General features: G+C 36.0%; 1 protein-coding gene across 1 annotated transcript in view; it reads left to right on the top strand.

Annotated features, from left to right (window-relative positions):
* The window catches only part of LOC136035629 (selenocysteine-specific elongation factor-like), a 54,330-nt gene that overhangs the window by 16,874 nt on the left and 17,946 nt on the right, over positions 1-19,510 (top strand). The window contains exons 4-6 of the mRNA XM_065717523.1: positions 135-295; positions 10,198-10,354; positions 14,951-15,103. Of these exons, the coding sequence (XP_065573595.1) occupies positions 135-295; positions 10,198-10,354; positions 14,951-15,103 (471 nt within the window). The remainder of the gene's footprint in view (positions 1-134; positions 296-10,197; positions 10,355-14,950; positions 15,104-19,510) is intronic.

Below are 19,510 nucleotides of genomic sequence, written 5' to 3'. Positions count from 1 at the left end.
AGGCTCATTTTTGTCCTCGTATAAAATTTCCAAAAATTCAGATTAGCCCTTTGGTTTGGTCATGACAATTAGTTTTTATTTGAAGACACTTCACTCACCACTGGTAATGCAGAAGTAACTATTCCTTACTTTAGGTATAAATGAACTTCTCGAAGAAATGAAGAATTTTCTGTTTATTCCTAAAAGGTTAGGAAATGGGCCTTTCATAATGGCTGTTGATCATTGCTTCAGTCTCAAGGGACAAGGGACAGTGATGACTGGTACAATTCTTTCTGGGAGTGTCGCCTTGGGTGATGTGAGTTATTTCTGCTCTTTCTCTCAAAGTATTTGTTTGTGGCGATTTCACTGCTTTACAATGTTATACTTTATAAGCAAGTCCCTATCCAAGGGGGAATACCCCCCCCCGTCGAAATTTATGTCCGACTCATAAAAACATGATAAAAACGTATATAAACGAGTTTTCATTTGATGTATAAATGAATAACATATATATATATATATATATATATATATATATATATATATATATAAACGAAAGATAAATGTGAATGAGCCTTTAGAGAGTTATCTAAACTTGATTACAAAACAGGAAAAGTTTCTTTCATGTTTTTCACGTATTTTCTGGGAATTTTTCAAAAAAAAAAAAAAACAGTGAAAAGCAAATCTCAAAATGTAATTCAAAGGATAAAGCTGAATACTAGCTATTGAATGATTACAAAATCCTCGTCTTATTTTGAAATGTTGAAACCTTAGCTTTAGAGATAGTACGTATACTTTATAATATGCTACACAATATACTGAAATATAAATAACATACAAACTGTATATCATATAAATAAATATGTTAGATAAACCTATGTAAGCTCATATAAATAGGTTATATAAACTTTATTTGTTACTAATGCTAACAACTCACCGCAGCATCACACCGCCTTGGGCCAATACAGTTACAGGCAGTCCTCCTCCATCAGGCACTTTTTTTATTTAGTAACTAAATAAATGCAAAAAGCACGTATATCGGAAAATACATATTAACTTTATCTATACTTTAAACCGTAACCTTCGAGCAGAGCTAATAGCAAATATTTCCAAAATTTCATTGACTGATACGAGAACATCTTTGTGGACATTCAAGAGTGCCAAGCCATTCAGTCGGTCTTCACTCATCCGACTGCGAAGATATGTTTTAGTCCTTTTCATCGATGAAAATGACCTCTCAACACATGCTGCAGACGTGGGAATTACGCAAAAGATGGTCAGTAACTTGTGAACATTTGGAAATATTCCACGTTCGCACTCAGCCAAACTCTGCACTGCTGTCTTCAGGAAAAGACTGGGTACTACTTTCAGCCACTTAGCTCGTCATAGTTCAAGTTCAGCCATCACAGCGGAGTCTGGGCTCGTTAGATCAGGGACATATAACTTGATCAGTTCTTTAAGATCGCTGCTAGGCTGTTTCACAACAAAAGTATTCCGCTGAGGCCTTTCAGCGTGACTTTGTGCTTTGTGAATCGAGATTCAAGTGATTGTATTAGCTGATCTACAAATGGGAGGAGAATGCAGACGCGATTGTGAAATTCTATATGTTTTTCTGTCGAGATATCACTTGAGATTTTGACAAGGTTCCTCTTTCGTGGCATGACAAGAGTAATTCCTAGTTCTCTGCATAGAAACTTGCTTCCAGAAACAGCTGATAAAACCTTCCCTCGGCACTATTTCGGATTTCTTTGAACATTTCTATTACACTTTCGACGCACTGAACGCACATAACCATATCTATGTTTTCAGACTGCAGCAGCTTAGGTAGATTCAATGTATACCCAAGAAAAAAAACCCATCACAATGAGGGCCACTATGTAGTCCAAGTTCAGGATGTTGTTGAGCAGACTTCTGGGTTTCGACGACGTTATCGAGTCCCCGTCCGTCTCTATCTCCTCTAGGGCCTTAAAGATAGGCACAATCAACTATTTTGAGATCTTAGTAGCATCATGCCTTTCGACCCACCTAGTTCCGCACAAGCCTTTAAGATTAAGTGCAGTAAAGTTTTTAGGATAGCGCTTCGCTTTGCACTAAAGCGAAAGAAATTAACTGTTTCACGAATTACCATCATACAGTGCTGATCTCAGCTATTTTGCTCGAGGCCGTCAGGACCAAGCTTAGGGAGTGAGTGATACAGTGAACGTACTTGGCGAGCGGATATTTGCTCGAAATAAAAGCCTGGGTCCCTGACAAATGTCCACTCATGTTTGGAGCTCCATCATACCCTTGTCCCCTGCAGAGTTTCATGTCGAGACCAAGTTTCTCAATTCGACTTAGGATAAACTGACCAAGGCTTTCACCGCGCAAGTCCTCAACAACGGCGAACTCGATGAAATCTTTCCTAATTTGCAGCATTTCACTTTCCACAAATCGAAGCCCTAGAGCCATTTGTTCCTGCCTTGATATATCTGTAGTCTCGTCTGCAAGAATGGTAAAAAAATTGGCAGATTTAACTTGGTCAACTATCTTTTCGGTTATTAGCTGCGCACAAATATCAATGAATTCATTCTGGATTCTTGGGCTGCAATACCTGGCATTGTCTGCACTTCTCTCAAAGATATCTTTCATCACTGGATCGTCCTTCATCCGATAGCGTTGCAAGGTCCTGAAATTTCCATCGTTTTTTACATGCTCAACAAAGGTAAATTTCCCAGAGTCTTCATCATCACACAGAGCAATATCCTGTCTTTCACACATCAGTATTTTTTTCAGCGATAAGACGGAGCCGTTTTCTGTTTGTCTCTATTTCTTCTCTTTTCTGTGTATTCGAAACTTCCGCGATAGAGGTTTTCTGCCTGCTCAGACTGCCAGAAAATTCTCACCCCAAATAACAGCTTTTCTGTGGTAATAGTTAGTCTGATGTTTAGAAAAGTCTTCCAGTGCATTTTTCCAGTTAACATATGGCTCTAAAACAAGCTGACCAGAAACCTGGTCTGGCTTGGTCAGAAGCAAACACGGTACAATATTTACAGAAACACCCTTTTTTTTACTACCGAAAAAACTAGCCAGACATACTTATCCATCCAGCTAATCCGAAACTTCATTGTTTTCGTTCCTATGACTTGAACCGGGAATGGATACTTACTGTTGGATTTAAAAGGCCTTTTGAGTAAATTGTACCTTTTTTCATCAAAAAGCGAGCCTCTTTTGTCAAAAAAACTTCCTATGTCAAGCTCAATGTCAATATTTATTTCAGCTTTCATTACTTCAGCATTTGCTGATATTTGCTGAGCTGAAGTCCTAGGTTCGGTTCCAAAGGGTACGTTTTCGTGAGGTGGAGACGAAGGTTCATTACCGACGGCAGTATTCACTTCGATATTGCCATCTCTTTCTGATTCAACATCACTAATTCGCCTTTTTTTTGCTCCAAAGTTCGAGAACACTGCGTTTTTTTCGGCATTTTCACATTTGGTAACGACCTGTAAATAAAGAACCATCGGTGGCAACAGTAATGGAAAATCTAAAGAGACAAAAATTAAGCATGTTTGGTGGCAACATATAGATCCTAGAATATTCACTTTACGGTGATTCTAACCCTGTCAAATTTATTAAGTTTAATGGTACCCGTTAAAAGTTAGTAGAATGCGTAAACTTTTATTATTTAAAAAAAAAAGTCCCCTGCCCAACCAAAATCGATCTGATCTTAGTGGAAACTGCACTGTCTATTTCTGGACTCCTAACATTCTCTAAACAGAATTTCCAAGTCTCTAACTAAGAAATGCAAAATTTCTGATGTTACATGGTTTATTATTAATATTTTTTTTTTGCTAATGTATCAAACAAGCAATCGTAGAAATGCTGGAGGAATCTCATTTCAACATCTGTTGTGAGCTCTTTAAGAGTATTAAGGCATAATTTAGGGCTGTTACTCCCGGGACTGTGGGTGCCATGTTAACCGCGGAGATAATCGTATTCGATCTTTCGAGTATTTTAAACAAAATGGCGATTTTAAAACGCTGATCCAGTGGAAATTGGGTATATAAGGACCCCTAAGGCACATTTGTTGTCGGTCAATCTGTTCTTCAATCGTTTTCAGCCAGAAAAAGGAACTAGAAAAAGAGTTCGGTGGGTTTTTTTTCGTGGATGGCGAGAAAAAGATTGAAGCCTCAAAAGTACGTTTTAGGCTCAAGTTATGTTCATAGCGATTTAGAACCAGTGACTAATCTATTATATCCCACTGAAAGGGAAATTTTAGGGTCAACAGTGCAATATGGGTGCTGTGGGGGTAGTTCTTCTATTGCGAAAACGTTGATTTTAATGAAAAATGATAGTTTCCAAAATTGATCCATTAAAAGCTGTACTTTATCCTGAAAAGGGGGATAAACGCCCTAATATCAAGGATAATTCTATTTTACTGTGGAAAGCAAACTCTTTACAAAAAGGAAAACAACAGTACAATCGCTAATTAGGGGAGGGTGGGGTTGGTTCGGACAATGTCTGAATGCACCCCACTTTAGTTGTCCGAACCAACCCCACCTGAAAGAAAAAGCCTGGAACCTCACTTACACCTCAGAACTTACAGATGGCGCCAAGAACCAAAATCGAAACAACTTAACAAAGTCTAAGTTAAACGTGTCATGCATTAAGAAAGCTAAATGTTTATTAATATAGGCTGAATTAAATCTGATAGTAAAGAAGATAAAGGATGCCTTACCTTGTTTTTTTTTCAGTTTTTATGGCACTTGGTATTAACCAAGTGACATATAGCGATCGCAAATTCTGTCGGTCTGCCGGTCTGTCTGTCTGTCCCGGTTTTGCTACTTCAGGCACTTCCAGGCAAGCTAGGACGATGAACCTTGGCAGGCGTATAAGGAACCGGACCAGATTAAATCAGAAATAGTCGTTTTCCCGATTTGACCATCGGGGGGGGGGGGGTGAGTGGGGGGCTTGTTAATTCGGAAAAAATAGAAAAAATGAAGTATTTTTAACTTACGAACAGGTGATGGGATCTTAATGAAATTTGATGTTTGGAAGGATATGGTGTCCCAGAGCTCTTATTTTAAATCCCGACCAGATCCGGTGACATTGGGGGCAGTTGGAGGGGAGGAACCTAAAATCTTGGAAAACGCTTAGAGTGGAGGGATTTGGATGAAACTTGGTGGGAAAAATAAACAGAAGTCCTAGATACGCTATTGACATAACCGGAACATGCTCTGTTTGGTGGAGGTAGGGGGGGGGGTTAATTCTGAAAAATTAGAAAAAATGAGGTATTTCTAACTTACTAACTTGAGCTCTTGTTTTAAATCCCGACTGTATCCGGTGACATTGGGGGGAATTGAGAGGGTGGACCTAAAATCTTGGAAAGTGCTTAGAGTGGAGGGATCGGGATGAAACTTGGTGGAAAAAATAAGCACAAGTCCTAGATATGTGATTGACATAACCGGAACGGATCCGCTCTTTTTGGGGGAGTTAGGGGGTTGTTTAATTCTGAACAAATTAGAAAAATTAGGTATTTTTAACTTACGAAGGAGTGATTGGATCTTAATGAAATTTGAAGTTTGGAAGGATATCGTGTCTCAGAGCTCTTATTTTAAATTCTGATTGGATCCGGTGACATTGGGGAGAATTGAGGGGGGAACCTAAAATCTTGGAAAACGCTTAGAGTGGAGGGATCGGGATGAAACTTGGTAGGAAAAATAAGCAAAAGTCCTAGATACACGATTGACATAACTGGGACGGATTCGCTCTCTTTGGGGGAGTGTGGGGGGGGCGGGTTAATTCTGAAAAATTAGAAAAATGAGGTATTTTTAACTTACGAAGGAGTGATCGAATCTTAATGAAATTTGATGTTTGGAAGGATATCATGTCCCGGAGCTCTTGTATTAAATTTCAACCTTATCTGGTGAAGGGGATGTTGGGGGGGGGGACCTAAACTCTTGGAAAATGCTTAGAGTGGAGGGATCGGGATGAAATTTGGTGGGAAAAATAAGCACAAGTCCTAGATACGGGATTGACATAACCGGAACGGATCTGCTCTCTTTGGGGGGGAGTTGGGGGGGTAATTTGAAAGAATGGGGTATTTTTACGTGCGAAAGAGTGATCGTACCTTAACAAAATTTCATATTTAGAAGGATCTTAAAACTCAGATCTCTTATTTTTTATCCCGACCAGGTCCTGTGTCATTAGGGGGGGGGGGCGAAAATCTTGGAAAATGCTTAAAGCGGAAAGATCAGGATGAAACTTGGTAGAAAGAATAAGCACAAGTCCAAGATAGGTGACTGACAAAATCGGACCGGATCCGCTCTCTTTGGTGGAGTTGGAGGGGGGAGTAATTAGGAAAAATTAGGTATTTGTAACTTACGAACGGGTGATCAGATCCTAATGAAATTTGATTTCTAGAAGGATCTTGTGCTTTAAAACTCTCATTTTAAATCTCGACCAGATCCGGTGACATTGAAGGGAGTTGGAGGAGGAAGCCGGAATTCTTGGAAAACGTGAAATCGAGGTATCTTACGAATGGGTGATCGGATCTCAATGAAACTTGATATATAGAAGAATCTTATGTCTCAGATGCTCCTTTTTCAATTCGAATCGTATCTGGGGACATAGAGGGTTGGAGGGGGAAAACAGAAATCTTGGAAACCGGAAACATTGGAAAACGCTTAGAGTGGAGATATCGGGATGAAACTGAGATTGACATAATTAGTACGGATCCGTTCTCTTTGGGGGAGCTGGGGGTTGTTAATTTGGAAAAGATGGAAAAATTGAGTTATTTTTAACTTAAGAACGGGTGACTGGACCTTAATAAAATTTGATATTTAGAAGGAACTCATGTCTCAGAGCTCTTATTTCAAATCCCGACCAGATCTGTTGACATTGAAGGGACCTGGAGGGGGAAACCAGAAATCTTGGAAAATGCTTATAAATATCATAGATACGTGACTGACGTAACAGGACTGGATCCGCTCTCTCTGGGGGAGTTAGATGGTGGGGTTCAGTGCTTTGGCGAGTTTGGTGCTTCTGGATGTGCTAGGACGATGAAAATTGGTAGGCGTGTCAGGGAGCTGTACAAATTGACTTGATAAAGTCGTTTTCCCCGATTCTAACATCTGGGGGGCTGAAGGGAGAGGAAAAATTAGAAAAAATTAGGTATTTTTAAATTGTGAGTGGGTGATCGGATCTTAATGAATTTTGATATTTAGAAGGACATCATGCCTCAGAGCTCTTATTTTAAATCCTGACCGGCATTAAACCTCTGATTTTCCTTTTAAATTAATCTATTGATTCATAGAATTTTGCTAGAGCTCATACCATATGAGCTCTTGGCTCTGCCGATCTCGTCACAAGTGCCATATGAGCTCTTAGCTCTTGTTTTTAAATATTTCCAAAACAACTGCACGTGGGGTAAAAAAAACTACATACGCAAGTAGAATGCTAGATGGCAGGTCTACAGTGTTTTTTTCTTGATTAGCAGACGGCGCTGTAGGAAGAGAAGCGCTTGTCCAGATTCACCTCGTGTCCGAACCAACCCCACCCTCCCCTTCTTCAAAGAGGGTAAAAAGTTAGACAGAAAATGGGTTAATAATTGGGTAGTGACTTGACCGGATAATTGCATGCTGTAAAATCACCAAAAAAAAGGCTTCACATATGTATCTAGATTCTTAATAAATGTCCTACTTTTGCCAGAAATCTCAAGAAACCATGCGGAAATTAAACATTTCAAAAAATTTCGGGGGAGGGGGTCCTGAAGACCCACCCCCCTGTGTACGTGCCTCTCCTCCATACCGCTTTATTTAAAGCCTCCCTCTTTACACCCTCCCTAGAAGTTCAATTTTTCTGTAAGTTCTTCCTTATGACCTCCTCTCACCCCATTCGGGGATGACCTGCTTTTTGTTTGGCTCTATACGGTTGGGCGACAAGCAATTTCAACCTTTCTCTCGTTATAGTCCTAGACAGCAGGATAGAACCCCGTATTTCATACAGCTAACTGTTTGAAACACAGTCAGTCAGATGGGTAGTCTAAACTATCCGTAGACAATTTCTCTTGAAAATATCTAATAAATCCTCTTCTGTCTTTTGGAGTGCCCACGATTCAGAGCCATGCTTGGCCACTGTTGTAGCTTCCAATATTCTAATCTTGGTTCGCACATTATGTTCCTTTTCTTCTAAACGCATTTCAACTGTGAAAAAAACACCCTGGGTCTTGGTTATTCTACTTTAAACATCTTCACTTCACCCACTATCTTTAATAATCATGCTACCTTGGCAAATGATATCCAATTGATTTTTACCCAGTATCACCCCTTCGTCTTCACTTATTCTTTTTGTTCACATTCTTCGCTTATACACTTTATGTAATTAAGAAAAACATGATATATTAAATAGTGTTAATAGTATTCAGAATAATGGATAATAGTCTCAAAACTTGCTAAGCGATCGTAAACCTTCAGGATTTATGAGATGACGCGAAAATACGTCTAAAAATAAAGCAGTAGAAATAAAGGATATTTTATTGTAAAGTACGTCTGTTTCTCTCTTTGATAGAAACCTACCAATAGCTTCCGATGAAGTTATTTAGGCGCATGTCTGTGCACCGAAGAGTTTCCAACCTAAAATTTTAGAGAACAATTAGAAATTTCTTTTGCATAATTGTCTTCTTTATGATGGTTTAATGCTTTGGTCCGCTTTTTTTTTTTTTTTTTTTTTTTTTTTTGCGTGATGAGCTATTGGTCCACCACAGTTTCAGTTTAACAAATAAAATTAATTAAATTATAAATGATGATAATAATAACTGATTTATTCATTAAGTAAATTGTTATTTATTTAATCAATAAAACAGACATTCAGTTAATTATAAGAAAACAAAATTATATGGGAATACGATTATAATTAAATAATATAGTAAAAATACAAATTATGTTATATATTATAATAAATTATATTGTAAAAATTATAATAACAAATTACAGATGTGGAAAAATAATGTTAATCAAATAATTTGAAAATAACAATTGATAAATGAATTTCGTGATAATAAACTTGATAAATTGAATTTGAGGAACCAAAATTTATTCATTATCTTTTTTTTAGAATTGTTGAACTTCATTTCCCCTCTCCATTTACTTCTTTATGTGGAGGTATGATTGGTTATTTGTGGAGCCGTTCCATTGGGGGATAGGATAGAGCCTCTCCCTGTTCCCCTCCAAATTACAAAAATGACACAAGATGCAAACTTGTTCTTTTGTCTTTTCTATCGTATTTTTAATTACTTATTGCATCCAAGTGTTTCATACTAATATTTTTTTTTTGCCAGAAAATAAACAAGTGAAAAAATTAGTGAATGATATGAAAAACGTAAAAATTACAGGATAAATCGTGAAAAATTGATATTGATCGTCGGGAGGACATACGCCCTGAGCCACCTTCTTCAGACAAACTTCATTTTCATGTGCTTGCATAAAGGGTTATATTTTATAACAATATAACAAAATGTTACATTTTAAACCACTTCAAACCCTGTTTTCCACCAATCGGATAGAAATTTCGTGCAAACTTTGTTTATTAACACAGTTTCTGTAATGTGCTAGCACATAGACTTTTTTTGCCTCATAGCATATAATTGTCTTCTATAACAATCTATGGGTTTTTGTAGGCAATAATTTCAAAGCTGTCTTAAATTTGTGTCTGTTATTCTACACAAACACGTAGATATCAAACTATTAAATAATAGGTAAATATTAAAGTTTTAAATATTAAATACTCAAGTACTTTATTCAAAAATATTTAATTAGTTATTTTTTTCGTAATCAATTTAATCACTTAATTCCATTTAGTGCTTAATATTAGGAAATACCATAATTACTAGTAAAATATAAAATGCTCAAATATGGCCGTATCCAGGTGGTACCACTTTTGAATCCCCCCCCCCTGAAATTCTTGTGCGATTCATAAAAACGTAACAAAAATACATATAAACAAATTTTTGGCATGTTTTTGAAGTTTTTTTTGTAACCCCCCTCCCCTAAAAAAAGAACTCGGCCCCCCGAAGAGAAATCCTGGATACGCCCTTGTGCTTAATTATTAAGTACTTGTTTTTGTGCGAAAAGTTACTAAGTCATGCTTACACACATGGGTTAAGGAAAAAGAGATGTTATTTCACGATGACAATATTCATCATGAGCATTGCCTTCTTCAGTTTTCTAACGATTTTACTTTCAGACAATTGAAGTGCCCACTCTTCAAGTAACAAAAAAGGTCAAAACCATACAAATGTTTAAGAAGCCCGTGGAGAAAGCCATACAAGGGGACCGCATTGGAATGTGCGTAACGCAACTAGAAGCCAAAAGTTTTGAAAGAGGCATTGTTACTTCAACCGGTAAGACGTAAGCAAGACAAAATGTTTAAATGAATAGTTGGGGATTGTTTTTTTTTGTTGTTAGGAGGGTGATATGAAGAGCAGTGTTTAAGGGTGTATCCAGGATTTTTTTCAGGGGTTACAAAAAAAAACTTCAAAGCGCATCAACATTTGTTTATATGTGTTTTTACTACGTTTTTACGAGTCGGACAAGAATTTTTTCTGGGAGGATGGGTTCAAACCTTGTATCCCTCCCCCCACTCTGAATACGGCCTTGTCAGTGCTGCCAGAATTTCCCTGAAAAGTATCCAAAGCTACATTTAAAGTGTATGTTTGACCTTTTAAACTGAACTTTGACTGGGATTATAGTATACAAGTGTCACGGTGAAATTTCAATAGGAAATTGGGAGCTAGAATATCGTCCGCATGTCCCTCCTCCCTTGTTTCGCAACAAAAGTGAGCTGTCACTTTTGTTGTATATATTTTGTATATTTTTTGTATATATTGTTTGTATATATTTTGAGCATATATCGAAAAAAATCCTTGACCCCCCCTCATTATTGATTAATTCTACGTGTATCATAATAATTTAATTTCTTTGGTGTTTTCAGGTTAAACTCTCAGATATTCTCAACAACTTATCATCTTTTCAAAGGATTTGCCTTTTCTAGTTTGCAAAACGACTAGGCCATGTTTACCTATGTTTATATTTAAACTTAAATTTATGTTTAATATATCTAACGTATTTGTACTTGATATATTTGTATGTTTATAGATAAGTTACTTTTATGTATGGCTAGGCGAACTATGTTCATTTATGTTTGTCTAGTCATAATCTTGATAGCTAACTTTTTAGTTTATAAGTCTAACATTCTATGTAGTTCTATTATGATATTCTGATATTTTTTATAAGTCTGAGGCTATCTAAGTTTCTATAATGGTATTTCACCAGGAAGGGAATATTCCATATAACTGTATATTGTATTCCATGAAAATCTGTATTAATCTGTAACTAATTATCCAGTATAAGATTTTTTTAGGGGGGTGGGGTATTTTTTCGAAGGTGCTGCGGACGTTTGCGAAAACCCTAAAAAACGCACCAAAAATTTGTTTATTTTTTTATATATTTTTGGTAAGTTTTCTACGAGTCGAACACAAATTTTGGTGACAGGGTATTCAATATCAGTATTCCTATCTCGGATATGGCCGCGCTTACAAGCAACCCTTGCAAAGCCAGTATCTCAAATATTCCCGAAGACGCCAAAGAAGATTTCTCTTAAGTGATATTTGATGAATATATCACTTCTCCATAACAAGTTTTGTTGTACCAGAGGTATATAGAGGGAAGCAAATGCGATTGAGCGTCTTGGAGATTTTTCTTGATGCTTTTACTAATATGAAAAACCTTTATAACGAAACCAGTAAGAGCTCCAAAAAGGGATATGTCTTTTTATTAGACAGTGAAACAAATATAATCAAAAGCTCTTGATATTTCGATGAAATAATCATCATAATCAGTAGAGTAACTAAAGTATTTAAATTAAAACAAAATAAATTTATACTAAACAAAATAGCAAATTCCGAGTCACAAGTTTCTAGTCTGTTGACCTGAAGGGTCCATTAGTTATCTTGTAGTAAGTAAGTAAGACGGTGCTAGACCCTTAAGGTCCAAACCGGCGGTGCTGATCTCCGTTTCATGGCCCTTCTGCCAGGAAGTGCAATGAGAGGGTGGGGGCCAACCATCCTGTACTTTCACACACCCTTCCTGCTTATCTTCCCCAGATTGCTCCAGGTACCCATTTAGAGCTGGGTCGACTCTGGCTGAGCTTAGAGAGTCATGTCATTGACCCCCGTCCCAAACTAAATAACTGGTTACAACTGAGATTGAACCCGTGCCCCTTGGACAAAGAATTTCCACTCCAGCGCGTCAACCACTTCGCCAGGACGGCTGTCTTGACTTCTTGAAAATACTAAAAGCCTTTAATCATTGATTCGCAGAGCGAAAAGCTCGTGTTATGCGTCAAAGTTTCTGGAGTGCAAAACGGACATGAGAAAAACTTGGAAAGTCATCCTTTCTGTCATTAGACCATCATCTTATAGTCCTGACATTCCGACGAAGCTTGATGTTGACGGGGTACTGATCGAGGGCCCTTGTGAGATTAAGAACTGCCTTGCATCATATTTTGCTTCAGTTGGCGAAAAGACTGTCAAGGGACTTGGTGGAAGCGCGATTTCCCTCACACAGGACCAACATCTCAAGTTCATGGGATCTCCTTGCCTTAAATATATTGTTATAGAGCATGTATTGGAATCAGAGGTGGCAAGACACATTCAAGGTTTAAAAGGTACATCATCATCTGGCCCAGAATACATATCAACTAAAGCTATGCAAACCATATTCCCTTCAATTCTTGGCCCTTTAACAAAGCTTATTAATATGTCGTTTGAAAAAGGAAAGTCCTAGATCCCTAAAAATTGCGTGAGTGATACCTCTATTTAAGGGTGAGAACAGAAGTGACCCGTCAAATTACCAACCAATTTCCCTTCTTTCAGTGTTTTCAAAAATATTTGAAAAGCCGATGCAAAAAAGGCTCACAGGTTTTTTACAATCTAAGGAGTTTTTGCACAATCATCAGTTCGGATTTCGATCGAAACATACTACGGAGCAAGCGTGCACTACACTCATCAGTTTTCTTCATACCGCTTTAGATTCTGGAAAAATACCAGCCGCTATTTTCCTTGATGTGCCGAAAGCTTTTGATTGTCTTACTCATAAGATCCTTCTTGATAAACTGTCTCATATAGGGGAATACGAGGTTCAGCCCTATCATGGTTTCATTCTTATTTACAAGATAGAACGATTTCCATGGACCCTGACTCACTAAACTCCATTGGTGTAGACTATGGAGTACCACAAGGATCGATTCTTGGTCCTACTCTGTTTTTAATATACATCAACGATTTATTTAGAGCGGTAAAGGACGCGATTCCTTCTGCTTGTTGTACTCTTATGTCACGAAAAAGAAAATACGGTGGCATCTTCTGATATTCTGCCATCCCCTCATGAAAATTTAGTTGCCTTCGCTGACGACAGCAACATTCTATATGCTGAAGACACGGGACAAGCTTTGGAGGTTAAACTTCACATGCTTATGGAGCGGTCTTACCACTAGTTTGATACTAACCGACTTGCTTTAAATATCGCTAAATCACAGTTTCTCATATTTTCTAGAACTGGCAAGGCACGCCCGTCCTTATCAACTATATCTACCTGCAACTCGATTTGGATGTCTACTTTCCAGTCTCTGCTCCATCTGATTAAAGTAATTCATCAAAAAGCTCGCCAGTTAGTTAACGAATTTAATAAAGGACATCTAAAAGTGCTTTTGAATACTTATGCACTCTGTGTCGTCTCTTGCTCTTCAATGATTTTCAAGTATCTTCATGGTGAACTGCCTCGCTGTTTCAATTCTTTCTTTCCCGATTTAGTTAATTCAAGGAGCTCCTCAAACTAAGACTGTAAGATCAGATTTTAATCCCCGAATAGCATGTAGTAAAATATGGAACAGTCTCCTTGATAATCTCCGTAGCATTCATTCGTTTAATGCCTTTAAAACCCAACTAAAAATATTTTTGGTTGATAAATATAACGGGGAATAAATTTGAGAAAAAAATTATTTTTGAATTGGTTTGAATTAATATTTTTATATGTTTAATAATATGATGAATAATGAGGGTAGGGCGATATCCCTAGATGCTAGGCTTGAGCACGTTTATTTGTTTAATTTTAATTGTTGTGATGGTGGGAGATGGTGTGGACTTGGATTTGAATTTCGAGGACGAAGTGGTAAGTAAAAATAACGCAAAATTATTTAATTGGATTTCTTGTTTTTTTTTTAAAGAAAAGACTCTTTATTTGGTATTTATTTTTGGTTTAACCCCTATATAACGGGCCGTGGAGTCTTGTAGGAGTAGAAAGTTATTGTTGTCCATTTATTTTGATGTTAATAAACTGAACTGAACTGAAATTAGCCAGGACGTAGTCACGAAATTCATATATATGCATCTAGATTTGGTGGGGCTTTGGGATGCCGAAGAGAACTTTGGGGCAATATTGAATCACAATAAATCAATATTTTTAGTATTTGATGTAGAGGTAAATGCAGATTTGGTGGGGATTTGGGAGGCTGAAGAGGATTTTGGGGGCAATATCGGATCACAATAAATTAATATCCTGAGCATTTAATGTAGAGGTAAATGTAGATTTGGTTAAGCTTTGGGATGCTGAAGAGAATTTTAGGGGCCATATTGAATCACAATAAATCAATATCTTGAGCATTTGATGTAGAGGTAAATGTAGATTTGGTGGGCTTTGGGATGCTGAAGAGAATTTTAGGGGCCATATTGAATCACAATAAATTAATATCTTGAGCATTTGATGTAGAGGTAAATGTAGATTTGGTGGGGCTTTGGGATGCTGAAGAGAATTTTGGGGGCCATTTTGGATCACAATAAATTACTTTAAATTACTTAATGCATCCCAAAAAGGTATTGCTTCACTTTACCCCATTCCCCCCCCCAACATTTGCATCATTAACAGTGGCGCGTTTATTTTAGGAGTGGCTGTGCTGGCGTATGCTGGCATAATGAAAGTGAAGCGAATTCCTTATTACAAACAAGAAATTCGAACGAATTCGAAGATGCACGTAACAATGGGTCATGACACATGTATGGCTACTGTATCGTTTTTTGGTCTTTATGGTGCAAAGGGTAAGACTTTGATTATATTGTAGGAAATGTCAAGAAATGTTGTCAACTTCATTATTGTCAAGCTCATTGTTGTCAAGAAATGAGTTAAGTTAAAAGAGTGAAGCGTATCGTAAGTGTCTCAAGTGAAGAGAGGTTATGTTCTACGCCCCCTTGTCTTCAAACTGAACTGAATTACCTCAAAAGTTTGGGTAGTTTTCGCTCACAATTTTTTTTTTGCTTTCTTTTTTCTCTCGTAAAAAAAACAGAGAAACAAAAGGATTTTTTTTTTTGGGGGGGGGGGGGCAGAGCGATTAAAATGCATTAAAAATTTGTATTTTATTTTAATTTTTGTTACGTTTTTACGAGTCGGACAATCATTCCATGGGGGGATGGGACAAACCCCCTAACGCTCCCTAGATACCTTCTTGTTTCAGAGCTCAAATTAGGATTCAAAAATACAATTTTGACACATCAAGCTTCCCCCCTCCTGCATTTATGAAGGAAAGAATTCTTTGTATGCTTTATTGTATTAGAAATACATGAAATAGTGCATAAGTTGTTGCCATACACAGGAAGACAAATGTCTGTGTATGGTGATATCAACTTCGGAAACAACGTAGCTGATATGGGTTATGCTTGATGTCAAAAACTTGGAAATACAAATGCCCTTTTATGATGATTCCTCCATTGCGATTCTTCCATTGGAATCACCATAGCCAATATGGGTTATGCTCGATGTCAGAAACTTGGAAACACAAATGTATGGTGATTCCTCCATTGTAATCATCATAGTCAGTATGTGTTATGCAGAATGTAAATTTTTTTTAAATTTTTTTTTGTATTTTGTTATTTTTTTTTGAATAAGCAGCGCAAATTGAGCTCCTCTAAAACTTTGTAACCGTTTCTCCGACAGTCGTTTAGGCACTTTTTCGGAAATGTGTTTCTTGTTTTCTTCAGACCTGAAATTAGGGTCCAGAAACACAATTTTGAGGCTCGGCCTCCCCTCACCCTCCTCCGTTTATGAAGGAAAAAATTCTTTTTATATTATATTTCATTAGAAATATGTAAAATAGTGCATAATCTGTTATAACCTACCGGAGGTAGGTCTGAGAATCTCTCCGGAACTTTCATTCGTTATTTTTCAAGTTTAGTTTAAAACTTCATATAATTGAATAATTAAATATAAATAAATAAATAATAACAAAGTTAAATAATTAATATACAGCGACATAGAATTCATACTAATAGCATAGTAGTAGTTCGGTATGATTGTTTAAAATGATTGTATTATTCGCATGATTTTGATATAGTTCGACTTGAAATTTTACTTGATAATGTATCCGCGTATTGATTCAGGAAAGGGAAATCAAACAACAATCATCTAAGATTAATCAATTACCAGTTTCAAAAAGGAATTGATGAACGAAGAACTGCTGGGTCGGATTAACTAATCGATTTGGTATCTTCAGTTAGGAAATGATTTATTCATCATCTCACCGGTTCTTAGAGTGCCTATTACGCAAATTTTTGGTGTTTTTTTTGCCTTGACTCCCCTCCCCAGATTTTTTTTCACTTAAAAATATCGATTGTGGTATTGTTATTGAAAAAGTGGAGAAATCAACGATATAGCTCCCGCCCTCTAGAGTTCTAAAATGCATTTTGCCCCTCCCCACCCTACATTTTCGTTATTTGAAGTCTTGCTTTATATTTTAATATGTGGTGTGGAAATAAATTCTATTCCATGCCAACATTTCAGCAAATCATGGAAAGTATTTACGTCACAGATTGTATTTACGCAATAATACTGCGTCATATAACGGCAGCAATTGAGAGAATTATTTAATCCTTGAAGTGACTAAGATCGTATTAATTTATCACTATTATTATAATTATTATCATAATAATAAAAACTAATTTGATATGCTACACAGAAAAATTAACTAGGAGCCTTTTGAACAACCATCTCACCGGTCTCAACGTGATGGGTCTCAACGTGAGTTTTGTCACAGAGCAGTGTACTTTAAGTTTAGTTATTTCCTTTTTTTAATTAAACCCGATTGAACCTTAAACCCGATTGAACCTTGAAACCATCATAGTTGTGGCATTCGCCATAACCTAGGAAATAATGAACTCTAGCCCACAGTAATCGTAAACTTAAAAATGGATTTACCAAGAAACTGTAAAGCGAGAGAAGAACCCTCTTATGAACCTGATTTGTTATTGGTTTATTGTTTCGATTAAGCTTGTTGATAAACTTTTTTAGTGAAAACATATTTATAGAAATTTAGAAAAATAGCCTGAAACCCCTCAAAAAATGTTCAAGCTTGAAATGAAAATTGCATTGTTAGAATGTTCATAGCCAAAAATTACCAAAAAAAACTGTTACCAAAAAACTGTGAAGCCTTCAGTGGTCCTGCGCCATTTTGGTAATTTTATCGGTAAATTGGTAAAATGTAGGTAAATTTATAGGGTAAATGGTTGACTAGTGGCATATCAGGTATTAAGCTTTCAGTGGTCTGGCGCCATTTTGGTAATTTTATTGGTAAATTGGTAAAATCTAGGTAAATTTTATAAGGTAAATGGCTGACTAGTGGCATATCAGGCCTTAATATTTCAGTGGTCTGGTGCCATTTTTGGTAATCTTATTGGTAAATTGGTAAAATCTAGGTACATTTTAGGGTAAATGGGTAAATGGTTAAATTGTATTTGTTAAATTGGTTAAATAATAATAGTTGGTTAAATAAATGGTTAAATTGTAAATGATTGATGGTAAATTAGGGTAAATGGTTACGGTAAAAACTGTGTTACCAAAAAATTGTGATTTACCAAAAAACTGTGAAACAGATCCTCTTGTGAACCTGATTTGTTATTGGTTTATTGTTTCGATTAATCTTAATGATAAAATTTTTTAGGGAAAACAAATATCTAGAGATTTAGAAAAATAGCCTGAAACCCCTCAAAAAAGGTTCCAGCTTGAAATGAAAATTGCATCATTAGAATGTTTATAGCCAGAAACGTAATTTTTTGTTAGACCACGGTCGTCTTCAACGATGATGGGTTAAGTAGTATTACTGAATGATGTATTACCAAATGATGCCATTACTGAATGACCAATCCTTCATTTTTAACAGCATGTATCTATGGTAGTATGACTACGAAAAGTAGGGGATGACTATGTATTACCAACTAGGATTGATAAGATTTTATTGCATGATATGTACGATATAAAAGGTTTTTAGGGGCTTACAATTCTAATTTTAAAGTGTACAGTGAAAAGGAAGAATTTAGATTAAAATTCACTGACAATTTAGACTTGAAAGTAATATTCTACTGTTAGACTGTGATGTTTTTTTATCAAAAAGGTGCGAATAGCTTTTCCTAGTTAGTGTACCTAACTAGTTAGTTAGTTACACTTAGTTACACTTAGTTACACTAGTTAGTTAGTTTACTTTTCCTAGTTAGTTATAACTTTATTGTAACTGGCTACAAAGTTAATATTTTCTTCCGATGAATTTAAAGGTAGCCTCTATTACACATTTATATATATATATATATATATATATATATATATATATATATATATATATATATATATATATATATATATTTAATATATATATTAATACTTTATTATAATTTAATACTAAAAAAACTAGATAGCGATATAAATTGGAAACCGGTTTGTAATTGTAAGCAACTTGGCCCATTTGTAAATCCTACTTACAAACATGTTATAACAGGGGACTTGTCAATAATAAAGCAAGATGATCTTCAAATTATAATGAATAAAGGGGCTAATTTCCGTCTTTCTCATCATCTGAAACCATCGAGTGTTCTTGATGGCTTGGAAAATGATTTTGATTTATTTATTGATAAGTGGTGTAAGAAAGAGAATAAAAATAAAGAGAGTTTTCAAAGTTGGAAGAATTTAATTATTAGTAGAGTAAGAAATAAAATATATTCTAACTTAAAAAATAGTAACACTAAATCATTATTTTATAATGCGAAGATTAAACAAGCAATTGCTAATCTAAAGAATGAATTTGTAATTGTGCCAGTGGATAAAGCTAATAATAATTTTGCCATAATTTGTCAGAAACTGTATTGTGATATCTTAAAAAGGGAGTTATGCACAACTAATGTTTATGAAAAGGTAAATATAGAGGATGAGAATTTAATTGAAAAGACTGAAGAAATACTTTTTAAAAATTTTAATATTAAAATAAATGACAATGATAAAAAGTTCCCTTTCCTATATTGGACTGTAAAATTTCATAAGAATCCCCCTAAACCACGGTTTATTGCAGGAGCAGCTAAATGTCCAACCCGCATTGCTGCTACTGACCTCTCTTTAATTTTAAAGGAAATTGTAAATAAACTTAAAACCTATTGTTCTGGTATTAAAAAATTTTCGAATTTTAATCCATA

This window comes from Artemia franciscana, chromosome 14, assembly GCF_032884065.1.
Source record: "Artemia franciscana chromosome 14, ASM3288406v1, whole genome shotgun sequence".
NCBI lineage: Eukaryota > Metazoa > Arthropoda > Branchiopoda > Anostraca > Artemiidae > Artemia > Artemia franciscana.
The sequence above is the reverse complement of the archived record's forward strand: the minus strand, read 5'-3'. Positions and strand labels throughout refer to the sequence as shown.